The sequence below is a fragment of the Saimiri boliviensis genome, chromosome 7 (genome assembly GCF_048565385.1).
Source record: "Saimiri boliviensis isolate mSaiBol1 chromosome 7, mSaiBol1.pri, whole genome shotgun sequence".
NCBI lineage: Eukaryota > Metazoa > Chordata > Mammalia > Primates > Cebidae > Saimiri > Saimiri boliviensis.
The window spans coordinates 96,642,595-96,662,940 of NC_133455.1; the positions used below are offsets into that span (position 1 = coordinate 96,642,595).

Below are 20,346 nucleotides of genomic sequence, written 5' to 3' on the forward strand. Positions count from 1 at the left end.
CATTGATAGAAGCACAAATGATTTCTTCAAAGGAGTAGGACAGAGATTGTGATATTTGACGTGGAAGGGTGAATAGAGTTGGCCTGGTAAAAGGCTAAGGAGGACATTTCAAGCAGAAGAAAGTGCACATGGCCAGGGGTGAGTGAGGCATAGAGGATAAGGAGATGAGCACTTGGGGATGAGTGTGGGAGGACAGGCTGAGTCCCAAAGAAAAGGGCCTTGAATGCAGTGTTGAAAAATCTCTGCCTTTTGAAAGTGGATGTCAATCCAAGTTTATTAAAAGTGTTTACGCATTATAGTGTCACACCTATATGATAGTGACTAAAGACAGTATCATTGTGGTGAAGAGGATGATAGACAGGGAAAGAGACTAGATACAAGCAGATTGGGTTGGGGCTTGGAGGTCAGTGGTACTCAAATGAGACCCTCTGAAGGGATCCTGCAATGGAAACAGATGAGAGGGCAAATTTCACAGATGGTTTGGAGCTCTGTTTGATACGATATCATGATCCCTAAATATGAGGAATGATACTTTGTTCTGTGAAGTGCCCAATCTTTTGAAGGCATTTTTGCTTTGTTCTTTTAAAATGAAATCTTCCTAAACCTATCATTTTCTGTAGTTATATAGACATTTCGTGTTTCTCTGTATAAGAGTATTACTCTAATGGAAGTTTTTTCAAGGACAGAGCTTTCTTCAGTCATTTTTTTTCCAATCCTCTGGTGGCTATTCAATCAGTATTATAAAAATGGAATCATGATGCCCTATTTATAGTTTCAGCTTACTTTTGAAATGCAATTTAACAGATGTAATTTTGCTTGAAATATAATTGCATATTTTGTTGAATTTTTTTGTAGATTATAATTAAAAACGATAAAAAGGTCTTTGAGTATCCTTAAAGTTGACAGCCTTAACTCCTTTGAGGGAGGTTTTGAATTTTAAAGATAACCAAAGGACACTCAAAAATCTTATCCGTTAGTTAATAAAATAATATTCTTTTAGTTCAAAAGCAAATTTTGAACACAGTATTTCTTTTCTTTTATTGTTCTTAAATTGACCCTGAAGCAAAATTGTTAGTCAACAATCAATCAGATGTACTATGGGTGCCCTTAAAAATACTCACTTTAGGACTATACTTTATGTAAAAAATACATGCTAAACACATTTTATAAACAGATCAGTATGTAAGTACCTTCTTCTAGTAGGTAAAGCCTTAACCATTTACTCTATGCTACTGTACTATATACCATATGACACCATACTGTACTGTACCCTACCATAATGTACCATGCCGTGCAGTACTGTGTCATTCTCAACAAGTAACTATAGTAGCAATACTCCAGTAGTTTTGAGGTTGAATATCATTCTGGTTTGAACATGTTAAGTTGAGATTCTTATAAGATATCTAGATGTATAAGTATTCATTTATTAACTAGATTATGTTCAGTTCTTTTAGTGACAAAGATGTACATATGGCAAATGTGTATAATTTAGTGTCCAGTTAAGGATTGTGTATTTCATCTAGTGTATGTAACTTAAGTTTCTTTCATTCTAGTTATAAAGTGGAAGAGAAAATGTACAGTATATACTTTATAATAAGTTGTTATAAAGTGGAAGAGAAAATGTACAGTATATACTTTATAACAAGTTGTTACAAAGTGGAAGAGAAAATGTACAGTACTAGAGCTGGTTGCTTTAAGAAAATAGTAATAAAGACCCAGTTACTTTAATAAAGTATCATTTGACTTGTTTGACTTACTGCTAGTTTTAGAGGAAATAATGTGAAATGTTTAAGAAGGGGTATAGGCAAATTGGGAAATGTATAGAGGAGAGTGATTAGGGATATAAAAGCACATCAAAAAGAGCAATAAGAGGAACTGAGATTGTTTTATCTGAAGAAGAGCTGACTCAAGGGGATATGAAACTCTATTCAAATCTACTCTTTATAACCAGTAGCAGTAATAATGCCAAACAATATGGAGGACTTAAAAAGTATTAGGCATTTTTTGAAGTGTTTGCAGTATATTCACTCTTTTAATTCTCCCATGAGGCAGATATTACTTTTATTTATTTATTTTTTTTGGTATGTACAGATGACAAAAGTGAGGCGTAGAATTATACAGATTTTAAGGTCAGACCTGATACAACAGCACCAGATTTTCGGCTTATGCAGGCTGACTCCAGAGTAGGCATTTAAAAATATTTGTGCAACAAACTTGTCTTGAACAACTGTTGTATTTAAAGCACTATGTCTAGAATCCTTAAGGTCTGGGGAGGTGATGAGGTTATGGATACTGCTCTCAAAAAAGTTTACAGTCCACAAAACCTGAAGGATTATTATGCAGAAAGGAAATTATATCCGTTTGAATAGTAGGACCTCACGTGATAGAACAAAGACTGGAGGTGAAATTTACAGGAATGTTCATTTGGTCTTAATTTAAGGATGATGTTTAATAAGACTCATTACGTGTAACATGATGTTTTTACTACTCAAACAGGCCTAGTTTTAGTGGTCACATCTTCTTAAGGCATAATAGGCAGCCTTAGAAGTTAGTGTGGTCTTAGTCACTGGAAATGATACACAGAGTTTAAGGGACTTGCCCCAGACCACACTGCTGCAGTGAATGTCAGAACCTCTCTGAATACATTTTAAAATAAGAACTGAAAGTTGCAGTCAGGTAGGAATCAAGGCTTCCTTCTTTACCATAGTATTCCTAGCATTTAGCAAAATCCTTGGCATGTAGTTGGAACTCAAATTCTTCTTAAATAAATGAAAAGTTGGTTGTAGCCAGCTTATCATTTGTATTAATGCAGATTATTAAAGTGGAAGATTATAAATGATTATTTATTAATAGTTATGTCTATAGTCTTAGATTTGGAAAACATTATTCATTCATAATAATTTTACTTATATGTTATATTACCACATTTTTGACTTGTTGTTTTTATTTTAGCATAGTTCAGCTACAATGTAGCTTAATATGGAGTATGTTTTCATTAAATAACAATGCCTTGTATAGCCTTCTAAAAAATGACATGTTCTCTACAACCTTAATACTGAAACTCAAATCTTATTTTTTTCCATGATTATTCCAGCTGCTCTCTTTTGCCTGCATTTCATATCTGACCTTTTTATTTTTTAGTCCAAATAACTTTGAGCTTTTCTCAAGTTGTCCATTGTTGCATAAAAATCCTTCAACATCTTAAAGCACAGCCCACTCACACAAAAAAGTGATTGTTTGCTACAGAAAATTTCTTCACCCTCATAATTTTTTCTGCTTCAAATTCAGTAAGCATCCATACGCATTGTATTTATTTTATATTCAATGATGAACGATTTTTGTAGATTCCTTAAAATTTCTGGTTATTTATTTGATAAGAAAACATGTACTAGAAAAAAGTACACATATATTGTGAGATTAATTGTGACAATTTCTAAAAAGTAACAATCTGTTCAACTCAAATGTTTGTAAGAATCTTTATTTGTTTATTTATCTGTGCATTTAGGCATGCCAGAAGAATCCAGGGAGGATACAGACTCTCATCATAAGCTAAATATGGTTAAAAAACAATGTTTCAAGAATGATATTCACAAACTGGTCCTAGCAGCTTTGAACAGGGTATGTTGAATATAAGTTTTCTGTCTACTGTTACCTAAAATATTAAATTTGAAGACCTGGGGGCGCCTCTTCAGCCTAAATTTTCTGTCCTCCGTTTACTATGATAGGAGGAAGTCATGTGGTTAGGGATATAAGAGGAAAATAGGGATGTGGGAAGTGAAAAGATACTAAGTCAATTCCAGCTAAGTATATTATCAATTACAGATATAGGCAAGATTCTTTTGATTGCCAGTAACATAAATCCACTCTAGTTTGCTCCACCAGAAAGAGAACCAAAGAGCCAGATATGCAGCTAGATCCCATGCGTCATGCCAGATAGTGTGGCTGCTGTTTTCTCTGTCTGTCCTCTCCAGGTATTTGTCTTTCTTTTCTGGTCTCATGGCATATGGTTTAGACCATGAAGACCTATCAGGGATAGTGGTAAAGCCTTCTTTGATTCCCTGTACTCCTTTTCTTTTCTTCCTTTCCTTTCCCGTTTTTTTCTTCCCCTCCCCTCCCCTCGTCCCTCTCTGAGGCTTAGCCTGGAGAGTGCAGTGATGTGATCTCTGCTTACTGCAGCCTCCATCTCCTGGTTCAAGCAATTCTTCTGTATCGGCCTCTGGAGTAGCTGGGATTCCAAACATGCATCACCATGCCCAGCTAATTTTTGTTTTTTAATAGAGATGGGGTTTTACCATGTTGGTCAGGCTGGTCTAGAACTCCCAACCTCAGGTGATCCACCCACTTTGGCCCCTCAAAGTGCTGGGATTACAGGCATGAGCCACCGCACCTGGCCACATTTTCATTCACATCTCCTGAGGGATAACCTCTGGAATGATTTGGTATATATTGTTTCCATTTTTTAGCATTTACGTATCTGTGTTCCTACATTATAATTAAAGTATCAATAAATCATACTAAGTATGAAAAAGGGAGAAGAGGGAAATTACATTTAAATTGTGTAATGCCGAAAGTATTGGTGGAATTAAGAAGTTTTGGAAATTTACCATAAGATGAATTGGTTCTTTATTAAAAGAATAAAGACATAATGATTAGCGTGAACGTTTTTTTATAAAAGGAGAATGTTTAATTAATGGAAATGATTCCTTGTGATTTGATATACTGTGATAAATGTCATAAAGTAGCCTCCAGAGAGACCTCCCTTAAAAATTCAATTTAAATTGAACTTTATAATATCACTCACTACCTATAATATATTTGAGTCATTTATACTCAGACTTTAATACAGTCCTTGAGTATAGCAAGAATATGTGTTACAGTGGGTTAAATTTAACTTGAGAAATATTTGTTAAAAATAAGTATATGGAAAGAAGGGGTTAGGCATTAAGAAGACAAATACACATGCTTTGTACTTCTCTCCTGAATCTCATATTCCGGTTGTTGATGGCTATTTTGAAGCCTCTGTTCTTTTCTTTAAACAAGAGACATGCAGCAAAGGAGATGCAGCATCAAGTAATTTATTGCAAAAGAAAAAGAATATTTTGCAAGTTAAGTGAGGAATAGACAGTATACCCTGACAGAGAGAGTTCAGGGCAGGCTTGTTAGTAAGGATGAGACAGCAAAGACTGGCACTAGGAAGACTCCCTTTCTGTGAGTCGTACATGATTTTTCATAAGCGGGGTGGAAAGAGGTATTACTAGCAAGCGTATTCTGGGTGGTCCTCTGCATGCACATGTGCAGTAGCTGCACATGCTTGCTCAGACATCGCATGTCTGATTCCTATCTGAAATCTCCACCCAGAGGTGTGTGTTTTACTATTGTGATGAGCAAAGGGTCAATCTAAGGACAGGTAAAATCAAAATGTGCATGCTCCCTACAGGGGCAATTTTCTGCTGGAGATAGCTTTGCTTGAATGAGCTGGACTACAGTGTGAAAGCTGAAACTTACTATGCTGACGGTAAGATTGCGACAGTTGCTGCATCCCAAGGACATGGTTACATCCTTTTAATACCTATCCTACCTCATTCTGAGAGGAATAACAACTGTGCATAAAACCAATTATTCTCTAGGAGCACTAAGCAGGGATGCCGGCATCGTGAACATAGTCTAAGTACATAGAGGAGGGAAGAGTTAATTTTATTCATGGTGAGTGTTGGTCAAAAGTGGAAGAGCCACCAGTAAAGCCGTATAGATAACTGGTTCCAGTTAGCTAACCTCCTCTAAAGTTATTAGAGAAGCCTAAGTGAAATGTAACATCAGGAGTCTGGAGCCAAGAGAGCAGGTAAGTGCTGTCATGTGGAGAAAATCACTTTGCTCCATCTGAGAAGAAACAGTTGAGCACTGCCTTTTCCCCTCATGCCAGTACTTCAGTAATGATGCCCAGTGTCTCACTAAGCACTGATTATCATTAGGGGTGGGGAGTTAAGGGAAACACAAGTGACAATATTTTATTCCAAAAACCTCTCTGGTGTAATTCTCCTAATCCTTCACCATGGCTGAGGAAAATGGCTCTAAAAGATGAGAGTGATTACTGTAGCTCCAGAATTCTGTGATTCCATGTCTTACTCTGAGTAACAATCACAAAGCATCAGAGGTTTCAGCCCAAATATTGCAGACGCAATAAAGTGAATTACATTTTAAAACAATCTAAACTTGGAGAGCAGAGTTCCAAATAAGGTAGAACTTGAGATTCAACTCTGATTTATAAAGCAGAAACTATTTATGAAATCAAAGCCATGTTTGGATACATAAAAGTGCAATAAAATTCAAGCTGAAGTTAAAATCCCTGTCTGGAGCAGTGATGTTCCATTTATGCCTGATCCTTTTAGCTTTTCCACGATGAAGACTTTGTCACCTGTTCCAGAGAGATCTATTTGTCCAGTATTGTTTCCACAGAGCAAAGCAGAAAATAAGTCTTTGCCATTTTGGCTTCATCTGTGTTTTATGTGCAGTGACACTCCTGTTCTCTTCAGTCAGGAAATCGAGTAAAGTAAAACCAATCTTCTGATGAAATGGGCACAAATCAAAGAACTTGTGAGCTTCACAAAAACCTTGAAGCGAAATACTCAGCTTTAATATTGAATATGTTTATTTCAGTTTTAAATAATATGTTGTCAAAAGAAGAGGTCATCTGTAAAAGCAACAACAATAACAACAACAAAAAGAATTGCATATAAGTAAAATTTAAAGGTTTACAGGATGAATTTATAGAAACCTATGAAGCTTAGGGGTAGAGGAGTTGAATATATGAAAAGTTACATCTTTTTTGATTAAAAAGACTGAAGTTTTAGCCGGGCGTGGTGGCTCAAGCCTGTAATCCCAGCACTTTGGGAGGCTGAGGCGGGTGGATCACGAGGTCAAGAGATCGAGAGCATCCTGGTCAACATGGTGAAACCCCGTCTCTACTAAAAAAATACAAAAAATTAGCTGGGCATGGTGGCGGGTGCCTGTAATCCCAGCTACTGAGGAGGCTGAGGCAGGAGAATTGCCTGAACCCAGGAGGCGGAGGTTGCGGTGAGCCAAGATCGTGCCATTGCACTCCAGCCTGGGTAACAAGAGCGAAGCGAAACTCCGTCTCAAAAAAAAAAAAAAAAAAAAAAAAGACTGAAGTTTTTAAAATGAAAATTGATCTATGGTTATGAACCCTTATTAAAAATAACAATAGTATTTTCTGGAACTAAGTAAGCTAGTGTAAAATTTGCATGAAAAAATTAATATGCATGAGTAATCAGGAGAGTTTTTTAAAAGAGTGTTAATTCATATGGCCTAACTCCAAAAGATAATCAAATGTATACAATTTTAGTAATTATAATGGTGTGCTACTGGCACTGAGGAGACAGATCAGTGCCACATAATGGTGGCTCAGGAAATAGACTCAAATAAAAATGTGCAATGTTATGATACTCCTCAACCACTGGGAGGAAGATAGATTACTCAGTTACTTGCGGTGGAATAACTAACTCTGCAGCCATCTGAGGAAAGCAAAGGAAGCCGAATGTTTATCTTACTCCTTTTGCCAAAACAAATTACAGATGGATAAGATTTAAAGTCTATAATGAAATTGGTGTATGTACATATTAAAAGTTTCAACTATAATTGTTGTTATCAAATTATAATGAAGCACCTTGTTGGAGGGAAATTTGGTAATATCTATCAAAATTAAAATGCACATATTTTCTGATCAGCAATTCTATTCTAAGAATTTTTAATGTAGATATACTTGCTCATGTACAAAAAGATTATTAGACATGAATATTCACTGTGGCATGATTTGTAATTAAAAGTGTGGCAACAAACTAAATGCTTACACGGTAATGATTCGTGTTGTTTGCCACATATTTTTAGTTCTCCACCTTCTGGTGATTCTGGCATAGTATTTAGTAGTTAGGTTGAAACACGTGACTAGTTTTGGTCAGGGAGTTGTAAATGGAGGAAATAGCTGGTGAGGCATCTTACAGAATACTCTCTCAGGTACAACGCCTTGCAGTGTTTGTGACAGTAATTGCGCCAGCGGTAGAGGTCCCTGAGAGACTGCAACAAGCAGAGTTTTCCCTCCTGACCTGTAACACATATGTAGCATGAGCAATAATGGAACTTATTATTTTTTCAGCCTATAAAATTTTGAGATTGTTATTACTGATTAATTTACTCTTTCCTGACATGCAATACCCATCAATAGAGACGAATCAGATAAATTATACAATTTCCAAATTATATCATCCTATGTCAATATTAAAAAACAGTGAGGTGAGATTCTTAATGTGCTTCTATGGAAATATCTTCAATTTTCTATGTGTATGAATGTATTCCCCAGGTATTCACTTTTTCCTTTCTGTGTGTTGACCCATTATATACACTTTTGTATAAAATTAGTATATTTCCACCTCTTTCTGTCCTCTCCCTCTCTTTGATCACCCAATTGTAGCAAATTATAGGTTTGCTTTTTTTTTTTATAGCTTTAGCTATATAAAATTTTCTAATAGTTTGTGGTTCCTGGAGTTAGGATATCTGAATTTCAATCTGACATTACTACTTACAGACTATGCACGATGGGCAAGTACTTAATGTCTTGGTTTTATTATGTATAAAATGGAGATAATAACTGATTTTTTACTTAGAGTTGTTGAAGATTTTATAAAATAATTCATGCAAAAGTATCAGTACAATTCTTGGCACATAGAACACACTCAATAAATGTTAATGTTATTACTATTACATTTGAAAGTACCTTTTGTCTCCTGGCTACAAAAGATGAGGAAATCAGAGCATTTACACTTTCACTATCTCCTGTTTTTCCACCTACTTTTGTTCAATAAATTAACTCCACATTGACAGGGTGGATAATATTTATATTCAGCTTTGTAACTATACTTCCTAAGTTTGTGTTTATCATATCCTACAGCTATTTGAAGTCAGTCTTCATCTCAAGTCCTTCTGTTACTGTTTTCCCATTCATCTTTTAATTGTCTAAATTTCCTTAAAAAGTTTAATTACTTGAATATTGTAGTGTTTATATTTTGTTCTTATTGTTCTTGTTTTTACGTTTAGACTCTTAAAAAAAGTTTCGTTGGTTGTAAAATACTGTTTTTTTTTTTTTCCCCTTGAGGCATTGGTAGGCATTTCACTGTGTTCTAGTACCGAATGTCTTAATGGAGAAGTCTGAGTCCAGCTTCATTTGTTTCTTATTTTCAAGTGCTTTGATATTTTTGCCTGGCTGCTGAAAGGATTTTTTCTCTTGAAGTCCAGGCACTTTATTAGGGTATATCTGAATGTTAGTCCTGGGATATGATATCCTCATTCTAGCATACATTCAATTTTTTTTCCAGGAAAGTTTTCTTGAATTGGATCTTCATACACATATAAACATACACACACACATATATATTTACATATATATGGTAAAGATACTAAGAACAAAAGTAGATGCTTTATAAATATCAATTTGATATAATTTTAAAATGAAAATAAGCCTATGGTGCATTTTGAGTTTGGAAGCAGAGCTGGTTATTATTATTCTTATTATTTTTAATACAAAAATAGAGACAGGGTCTCACTATGTTGCCCAGGCTGGTCTCAAACTCCTTGACTCAAGCAATCCTGTTTTGACCTCCCAACGTACTAAGATTACCAGTGGGAACTACCATGTACAGCCTAAATATCTATATTTTTCTCTTTCATTATTTTAACTCTCTTCTTTGGGGCTATTGGTCATATCATGCTGGATGTCCTTTGTCTTAATCTTTCAGTTTTTCAAAGACTAATCCAGAGACCAGTAGTTATCAGTGTGCCATTTACACATAGACAAGGGCCAGCATTCCACATGTTTAGCTTATTTATCAAAATCAAAGGCAAGATTTATAAGAGAAAAAGAATAAAGGGAGAAAACAAAACACAAATTATCTGGGAATGTGAGTCTGGTTTCTTTTTTTTGGCTAATCTACTTAGCTTGTGGCTAGGAAAGAGGCGAGCGTAGATGTCTTTCCATTGGGCTGGTTAGCTCACCATTTCAGTGTTTATGGAGTCTCTGAAAAAAAAACTTGGAGAGTAGTAAAGCCTAGGTGGTAGGGTGCTGCCATTTTTCTGTTGGCATCTCCAGAGTTTCACTTCAAAAACACCCCTTAAATAGACACTAGTAAATTGATTTTAATCCCTGTTTGAGCACCAATGCAATAAATTACTATTTCAAGATGGAGCATTAGATAAGTGAAGGAAATTCTATTGTAGGCTTGTAAATATCATGGTATTTATTCCTATATAATACATATATGTATATATATATTAATTTTTAAACATTTACTTAGCTATGAAAAATCAAATGCTCATATTTAAAATTATCAGTGTATTAGTTCACCATCACATGTTATCATGTGATACTCTGAATTCTCTTTCTGCATAGATAAATCAGAATTATCTGTTGCAAGTCATTAGTTATCACTGACCTGGACTGAACTGGTTAGAACTGTAGAGATATTAAGGACAAAGACAGGCACTTCGTAAATATCAATTTGATATAATTTTAACATAAAAATAAACCTATGATGCACTTTGAGCTTGGAAGTAGAAGTGGATCCATAATTTTCAGTGTCTAGTATAAAATGGAAAGGGCACACTCCTTGTTTGAAAAGTGTTAAGGATTTTACTAGAGTGACAACAGGACATTGAAGCAAGTGCTCTCTGAGCGTGAAGCCGTGTATGATTGTACAAATACACACCTGTGAAGCAGGCCTTGCTTGCCAAACAGACATGCTGGTACTACGAATCAAGCAGAAAGTTCAGAATGACATTCTGACTTTTTTTGGTAGAAGATACTAAACTTTTGGCCTTGACATTCTGAATTTAAAATGCTGGTATCAAGCAAAAAGAAATCTGGGCTTAGAACTTGGGAAAGCTTAAACTTGTGCTTTGTCTTGTGCGCTCACAGGTCTCTGTGTCATGATTTTTTTCATCTGCACTTCGGGACAGTAGTGTGTCTACATCATAAAGGTTTTGGGAGAATTAAGTAGGTGAATACATATGAAGTACTTAAAAGAATGTCTGGCACAGAGCGAGTGCTACACAGGTTTTGGTATTGTTATTGTGGTCATTGCTATTGTTATTATGACTTGAAGTCATATTAGTGTATAAATTCCTACCCATGAATAGAAGGAAAAAAAGAACTTTGGACAAGATTTGGAGGTGAAGGAAGAGGTTGTAAAGACATGGGTAAAGGAATGGTTTTAAAGATTGAGAGTAATTAGGGGAATACGACGTCGTGGAAATTAAGGGATGAAAAGCACCAATTAAGTTGTTATTGGACTTTTTTCTTTGAATGGTTTTAATTCAGAGTGCTTAGGAAAGAAGTCTGATTATATGAAATTAAAGGGTAGAGTGAACGTGGAGGTAGTGGGAGTAGACTTTTCTACTAATAAGTCTACCTCTTTTATTTAGAAGTAGAAGAAAAGTGGTAGCTTGATGAAAGAGAGGGCCAGTGAAGGGAATGTCTCACATTAACTCTTGAGATTTTCATCTCTGAAGACAGTGCTTAGCTCAGGGCCTGACCTGTGATCATTACTATCTCAAGGTTTATTCTGTAGACAGAGATACCTCATTTCATCCTTGTAACTAACAACCCTGCATTATTAGAATTGTTTTAGAAATGAGGAAGCTGAGACACACATGAAACCATCCTTCCAATTTCACTTTGTACAACTTTGAATGTCTTTATAGTTCTTGAATAAAAATACCACCTTTTACTTACCACTTCTGAGTAGTAATTGTCTAACTGAGTAATTGTTATTTCATTCATTAATGGTTCTTAGATTTATTTAATGGTTTTCAGATTCACAGAATTTAAACCCAAATTTAATTGGTCCCCAAGCTGATGTACTTTTACTACTCAGAGAGTTGGTAAGATGGAAATATTGATGGGAAAAAAAAATGTCAAGGGGGACAGTGTCTTATTAAGGTGATACATGAAATGACGTCCAAGCTGAACAATTAAAAATGTGAGGTAGAAAGACACAGGGTGAGAAATGGATGCTTCTCCTCAGCCTCTGTGAAAAAGATACAGAATAAAGGTAATTGAGAAGCATTAGGGCACTAGAGTGAGAAAGGGATAGGAACTGTTGACTGAGAGTATAAAAATGAGGAAGCTTGGAAGGCAGAAGAATTTGGTGACAGATGTCTAACTTGAAGCTATTTCAGCTCTATGGATTATCTGTAGTGGAGGCCATCACATCTTTGGAGTGGAGGAATCGTGAAACTAGTGTCTGTAAAATATCATCTAAGTGAAAGCAAAATTGCTGAGAAGGATGGCATTTAATTTTTGAAAGAAAAGCTATGAGTTGAGCATCACATCAAGGTAGATGTTTGGAGTGTATTGCTTGTGAGTGAAAAGGCAGAGATGATCAGAATAAGAGTTAGATGCAGCTGGATGCAGTGGCTCATGCCTGTAGTCCCAGCACTTTCGGAGGCCAGGACAGGCGAATGATGAGGTCAGGAGTTTGAGACCAGCCTGACCAACATGGCAAAACCCTGTCTCTACTAAAAAAAAAAAAAAATACAAAAATTTGCCAGGCATGGTGGTGCTTGCCTGTAATCTCAGCTACTCAGGAGGCTGAGGCAGCAGAATTGCTTGAACCTGGGAGACAGAGGTTGCAGTGAGCAGAGATTGTGCCACTGCACTCCAGTCTGGGTGACAGAATGAGACTCTGTCTCAAAAGAAAAAAAGGATTAGATGTATGTTGCAGTTTTTTCTTCTTTGATGAGTACTATGGCTTGGACAAAGAAGTGACTTTTATTAAAATACCTTTGTAATGTCAAATCTTCTGGAGGAAATTCAGATTAAAGGGGTTGGGTGATGTCATAATTAAGATCCTGGGCTTTTAAGGTGGACACATTTATATTCAAGTCCTAGGCCCAATACTTATTAGCTCTGTGACTTGAGCTCTTATTTCTGCATCTTTAAAGTTTGGCAAACCTGTTACGTGAAGCTTTTGAAGAGACAGATGAAATAAGGCATGCAAACCACTTGCAGTAAAGAGTAATTCTCAGTATTTTCTATGTTGAGAGGCAGCATTGCATTTTATTGGTCAAGTATGTAGACTTTGGAGTCAAACATATTTGGTTTGGTTTTATCTCTGCAATTTATAGTTTTTGTGGACATTTGGAAATGTCTCAACCTTTCTAACCCTCAATAAACTCATCTTCTAATGAGAATGATATCAGTATGGATTTCAAGAGATCATGAAAAAAAATGCCTATAAAGTATTTATCACAATGCCTAGCACAGAATAAGTTCTCAATAATTGTTAAAATGCTAGCTCTTATTCTTCATAATGAATATAAATAATTAGTGTTATAAAAAACAAAAGTCAAGGATACTAATTTGTATTTGAATTACTTTATTTTTATTTTGTCAATTTATAACTGGTCTAATTAAGGTAAGCATTAAGACCTCATTTTTAACAGCAAGTAATCTTTTGATTTTAGTTCATTGGAAATCCTGGGATTCAGAAATGTGGACTAAAAGTAGTTTCTTCTATTGCACATTTTCCTGATGCATTAGAGATGTTATCCCTGGAAGGTGCTATGGATTCGGTGCTTCACACACTGCAGATGTATCCAGATGACCAAGGTCAGTATAGTTTGAACTCAGGATTTAGAATAGATTTTTGTAAGCCATTAGCTGGTGAGTAGTTTCTTCAGTTTTGAGATTTAAAACAATTCTTTCTTTTTTTTTAATTCTAGAAATTCAGTGTCTGGGTTTAAGTCTTATAGGATGCTTGATTACAAAGAAGAACTTATGCCTAGGAACTGGACATCTGCTAGCAAAAATTCTGGTTTCCAGCTTACAGCGATTTAAGGATGTTGCTGAAGTACAGACTAAAGTATGTGCGTTATCTTAAAAAGATTTGGAAACTTGTGCAAATTTCACTTTCGGAGCAGTTTGTATAATTCCCACTTTGCATGAAAGGAGTATTCTTTTTTTTTTTTTTTTAATGAAAGGAGTATTCTAGTTAAAGGAAAACCATTTATCATTTTGTAGTACTTAAATTGTACAAGACAAGAAAATTGAATTGAATTTCTAAAGATCCAGTGTTTCATTATTAAATCTCTAAAATCAGCATGATTATTCACCATTTATCTTTCCCATAAAAGTTCAGAGAATGTACTAAGAAATCCCAGCTAGCTGGATTTATTTGCTTATTTTAGATAAATAGAATTTATAAATATTTCAAAGTTTGTCACTCTCTGGTTTTACTGTAGGTTGTTTACTTCTAGTGATTTTGCTTGTCGATTTTTTTCCAAGCAGGGAAAAAATGTTTTTAACATTTTTCATCAGGCAAAATTTAAAACATGATATATAATAACTGTCTTTATAAGGAATTCAAGATATTGGCCTGGAATTAGTTCAGGGGAGATTAAGAAATAAATTCTGCTTTTTTAAAAAAAATGTAGCAAAACAAATAGTATAAAGAGTTTCTTCCTTGGTTATGCAATTCGCAACTTTCATAAACTATAGGAAGGTTTTGGGTTTTTTTTTTTTTTTTTTTTTTGAGACAGGGCCTCACTCTGTTACCCAGGCTAGAGTGTAGCGATGGATCTCAGCTCATTACAACCTCTGCCTCCTGAGCTCAAGCGATTCTCATGCCTCAGCCTCCTGAGTAGTTCGGACTACAGGCATACACTCCCAGGCCTGGCTAATTTTGTATTTTTTGTAGAGATGGTGTTTCACCATATTTCCCAGGCTGGTCTCGAACTCCCTGATTTTAGGTGATCTGCCCTGCTTGGCCTCCCAAAGTGCTGGGATTACAGGTGTGAGCCATGGTGCCCGGCCAACTCAGGAAATATTTTTATAACTGGCAGCATTGACCAGAAATAAAAATATCTGGTCTCTAATCTTTGCACAGTCATTATCAATAAATGAGAGAATGTGTGTAAAGTTTTTTTTTTTAATTATAAAGTTATAAACATACAAAATGCTTAGATTATTAACAGCAATGTGTTTTATAACTGTTTTTCATAATGTGCTTCAGGCTAGGCTGATTAAACCGAGATAGAATTGATTAAAAGTAATCCTAGGGAAAGGAAAGGATTTTATGCTGCTATGGAACTTCCAGTTACTCTGAATTAATTTATCTAGGCATAAATTTTAGAATCTCTATGAACTAAATCTGTCCTGCCAACATGTTTTATTTAACCAGTTCAGTGTTTTGCTTTTTGAGACAGGATCTCGTGCCGTTGCCTAGGCTGGAGTGCAGTGGTGCAATCTTGCCTTGTGGCAACCTCTGCCTTCTGGGTTCAAGCAATTCTCCTGCCTCAGGTGTGCACCACCATGACTGGCTAATGTTTGTATTTTTTAGCAGAGACAGGGTTTTGTCATGTTAGCTAGGATGGTCTCTAACTCCTGACGTCAAGTGATTCGCTAACCTTAGCTTCCCAAAGTGTTGGGATTACAGGCATGAGCCATGGCACCTAGCCTTCAGTTCAGTGTTAAAAGTTTTTAATTTGAGTGATGTGCTCTCTGCATATTTCCATGACCTGTTTTGCTGCAGCATTCATTCGTTTTCAGAGACCTCTGCGCCAGAGGCAGGTGGACCACCTGGCCCCTCAGACACACATAAAATTGAGACTTTTTTGCTTATCAAATGTTAGTATTTTTAGAAACTCAGCATCTGAAGAGCTCGAAGTAATAATTTTAATGTTTAGATGATTTAACTTAATTTAATTTTTTTTTTTTTGAAATGGGGTCTCACTCTGTCACCCAGGCTAGAGTACAGTGGAGCAAACACAGTTCACTGTAACCTCTGTCTACTGGGCCCACCCTCCTTGGGGGGCACAAGTGATCCACCTCAGCCTCCCGAGTAGCTGGAACTACAGGTGCACATGTGGCTAATTTTTAAAGTTTTTTTTTTTTTTTTAAATATAAACAAGATTTTGCCATATTGAGCATGCTGGTCTCGAATTCCTGAGCTCAAGGAATCTCAGAGTGCTGGGATTGCAGATGTGAGCCATGGCACCTGGCCAATTGTATTAATATATATTAGAGGTAATTAAATATTAAGAAGTTAAGATGATCTTCAGTGGGTTTACCCAAGCTAAATAATACTAAGGTAAAAAACCCAATCTTTCTTTAAAACATATAGGTGAAGAGGACAGATTCTGGGGATGTGCTTAAGGTGGTTCTGAAAAGTAATGGTATTCTTTATAAATAACTTACTATTAGAATGTAATCCTCAGAGTGCCCTCAGCACTTCTCACAACACTCAACATAAATGAAATGTAGGAATTCACACTAGTCTCTTTGAGGTAAACATTTCAGAAGACAGCACAAAAAGTTGGGGGATATGCTAGACTTTCTGGAGAACTTAATCTGCAATATTATAATAAAAATTTTTTACTCTATTGACGTATTTGGATGTGTAGCTCTGCTGATCCAACCATTTTAATCCTGTTTAATATTTGGATTTTATCCTATAGCTATAGCTTTAGATAAGCACCTTTGAAAACCAAATTTGTGGGGATTCGTTCTTTTTCCTTCTTTGCTACAGGATGGTTTGTTAACTAGCATTTTATTCTTTGTGTCTGCTGTATTTCTTAGTCATGAGAGAGGAGGGAGTATTTATATATAGGATGAATACTTCAAAGCACAAACCCTATATAGCTATAGTTAAATGAACATTCAAGGTATTGTTTCATATACAGACTCTCTCTGCTTTATACTGTTTATTCTTTTTACCTGTAATTGCTTATTTTATTATTTTTTCTTATACTTTCAGGGATTTCAGACAATCTTAACAATCCTCGAATTGTCAGCATCTTTTTCCAAGCTGCTGCTGAATCATTCATTTGACTTAGTAATATTCCATCAGATGTCTTCGAATATCATGGAACAAAAGGATCAACAGGTACAATGTTTTTCACTTGCATCCTAAATGTTATGTATTTAGCTGACTCTAATTCTCATTTCCACTTTTTTTTTAGTTTCTAAACCTCTGTTGCAAGTGTTTTGCAAAAGTAGCTATGGATGATGACTTAAAAAATGTGATGCTAGAGAGAGCCTGTGATCAGAATAACAGCATCATGGTTGAATGCTTGCTTCTATTGGGAGCAGATGCCAATCAAGCAAAGGAGGCAACTTCTTTAATCTGTCAGGTAGATATTCAAGGCCTCACTTGTGTCTTTGCTTATTATTCTTAAAGGATGTAAGTAAGAGCCCTGCCACTGTGTGTCTCTTACTTACATCATATTATTCTTCACTACAGAAATTTACCAGTTTATTGCAATTGCTTGTGTCTTGTAGTAGGGATTTAGATTTATAGAATTCCAGAAATAATAGGGTCCTTGAGGTGTTATCCAGTCTAATCTTTCATTTTATCTGTTTACTTATCTTGTTAAGTTGATAAATAACTTTGCAAATGTGTTCCTTACTTGGCATCTCTACAACTTGTTCTCCAGATACATTCAACATAACACATAGTTCCAAGTTTTGATGATTTTTTTAACCATTATTTTGGATGTTTTTAGTATTCTAGAAAATTCTCCCCTGAGGGCTACTGCACACAGCTATGCAGGCTGTGGACAGCACACTTTGGTGGGTGCCATTCACTCGGACTTGAGTTGCTATTGGCCAAAGTTGTGTAACACTGTGGTCTTTCTTTCCTTCTCCCTTCCCTCATGATCCATGCAAACACATATCTATATGATTGTTTTGCTCTTCCTTCAAAATATAATTCAAATAATCTTTCTTTAATAAAGTCCTTCCCACACCTCCAAACCTCCAAACAAAATTAAGATTTACTTCTTCTGTCAGTCCATGAAAATACATACCTATCTCTTGTATACTTGGTAAGTTGTATGAAAATAACAATGTGCAGTGTTCATCTTTGTATCATTCAGAATATCTAACTCATTGCTTTATGTACAGTATGTATTCAACAAATACTAAATTCATTGCTTATATTTCAGGTTTGTATTATTTGTTTAAGTGTTAGAGTTTGTATTAGCATTCAGGTAGCACTATGTGTATTTTCTTTTTTCTTTTTTCTTTTTTTTTTTTTTTTTTGAGATGGAGTTTCGCCCTTGCTACCCAGGCTGGAGTGCAATGGCTCGATCTCGGCTCACTGCAACCTCCACCTCCTGGGTTCAGGCAATTCTCTTGCCTCAGCCTCCTGAGTAGCTGGGATTACAGGCACGTGCCACCATGCCCAGCTAATTTTTTTTGTATTTTTAGTAGAGACGAGGTTTCACCATGTTGGCCAGGATGGTCTCGATCTCTTGACCTCGTGATCCACCCGCCTCAGCCTCCCAAAGTGCTGGGATTACAGGCTTTAGCCACCACACCCGGCCTGTATTTTCTAGAAATTTAATATTTCTAACAAAGCAATTATGTAGTGACTTAATACACATTATTAAATAATCAGTAAAGTTCTGTGTTTGCCAATAACTTACTTTTTAAGACGTACTGTATTTAATTTCCTCCTTGCCTATGGATTGAAATCAATTTGTTGACTGTTAAGTTAGTACTAATTAGTAATCAACATAAAAAGAAACAGAATTTGTAACCGATTTTCATGCACCATTTATGCATTAAAAACACATAAACATTCTAATTATTTGAATTTAGTAAAATTTCTTTTAAGCAAGTAACATTAAAAATAGTAGCTTCACTTTATTAAAGATAATTAAGCTTTTCCATTAATAATTTAGTACATTTTTACGTGCATCTTTTACGGGCAGATTATTGCATTTATGTTAATTGAAAATACCAAAGAAGTAAAAAGAAACTCCCCCTTCGAATGTTAATTGAAAATACCAAAGAACTAAAAGAAACTTCCTTTTCCAAGTCCACATTAAGGAAACAACTTACCTAAAAGCACCTGAGTACAACTGTATTGCATTCCCTGTAGTAAATCATTAACTCTTCTTTCAATTCATCCAAATCTTTCTATACAACAAAATTTTGATTTTTTTCCTCTTCCCATATTCTTTTGAACTGTATGTGCTTATTTTTATCTTTTCTTCTTAAAATCTTAAATCCAAGGATTACGTATTAAATTTTTAAAAATTATCCCAGGTGTCAGAGGTTATTTATATCTAGCAAATAATAAATGCTGATTAAATCTTGTGGATGAATTTATTGTATGTACATTATTTGTGCCAGAGCAAGATAAGGTAATCAAGACCATTTATTCACTTACCAAGAGGTTGCATATTGAAGAGGTATACAGAGCAATGGTGGAGTTGTGTTAGGCTTTCTGCAGAGAGTTTAATAATGAAATGTACACGATTGGTAGAAAAGAATATGGAGGGTTAATACTGGGTATGCAAATGCATGGATAGAAATCTCAAGGTAAAACTCATCAAATCATGGTGGAAAAAGTATAGTGAAGTATATAAAGACAATATGAGGCTGGGCATAATGGCTCACATCTGTAATCCCAACACTTTGGTATGTTGAGGTGGGCAGATCACTGGAGCCAGGAGTTTGAGACCAACTTGGGAAACATAGTGAGACTCCATTTCTACAACACAAACCAACAAAGAAAAAACTATGTGTGACGGGACACACATGTAGTCCTAGCTTCATGCAGAGTGGCTCATGCTTGTAATCCCAGTGCTTTGGGAGGTCGAGGCAGAGGATCAGTTGAGCTCAGGAGTTCGAGACCAGCCTGGGCAGCATAGTAAGACCCCCATGTCTACAAAAAATTAAAAAAGTACCTGGGCGTGGTGGTACCTGCCTATAGTTCCAGCTACTTGAGAGGCTGAGGTGGGAGGATGACTTGAGCCCAGGAGGTTGAGGCTGCAGAGAGCTGAGATTGTGCCACTGCACTCCAGCCCGGGGAACAGAGCCAGACTTGTCAAGTATGGTGCGATGCAATGCGATGCGATGTGATGCGATGCGATGTGATGCTATGCTATGCGATACAAACTAAGAAGGCTAAGATAGGAGGATAACTTGAGCCTAGGAGGTCAAGGCTGCAGTGAGCTATGATTGCACCACTGTACTGCAGCCTTGGTAACAGAGCAAGACTCTGTCTCAAAACAAACAAACAATAAAACAAAATACCTCTTTCATACTCATTACCACCTGGGCACTACTCCAATTACTTTACACAGGTTAATCCTCCCAACAACCTATGAATAGGTCGAATAGGTTCTAATGTTATTTCCATTCTACAAGTGAGAAGTTGAGGCACCGAGGGATTAGGTAACTGGCCTAAGAACAAGCTCCTGATAAACAGTGCAAAACCCACCTCCACAGTGCCTGCTGTAATTTCTCGGCTACACAGCAGGTTCATGGTAGTG

The 20,346-nt window shown here is 35.9% G+C and overlaps 1 protein-coding gene across 4 annotated transcripts in view; it reads left to right on the plus strand.

Annotated features, from left to right (window-relative positions):
* Positions 1 to 20,346, plus strand: part of LRRK2 (leucine rich repeat kinase 2) — a 156,698-nt gene that overhangs the window by 36,602 nt on the left and 99,750 nt on the right. For all 4 annotated transcript variants that reach the window (XM_074403081.1, XM_074403082.1, XM_074403083.1 and 1 more), the window contains 5 exons: positions 3,506 to 3,618; positions 13,528 to 13,672; positions 13,786 to 13,925; positions 16,818 to 16,946; positions 17,023 to 17,193. In XM_074403081.1, coding sequence (XP_074259182.1) covers positions 3,506 to 3,618; positions 13,528 to 13,672; positions 13,786 to 13,925; positions 16,818 to 16,946; positions 17,023 to 17,193 — 698 coding nt within the window. The remainder of the gene's footprint in view (positions 1 to 3,505; positions 3,619 to 13,527; positions 13,673 to 13,785; positions 13,926 to 16,817; positions 16,947 to 17,022; positions 17,194 to 20,346) is intronic.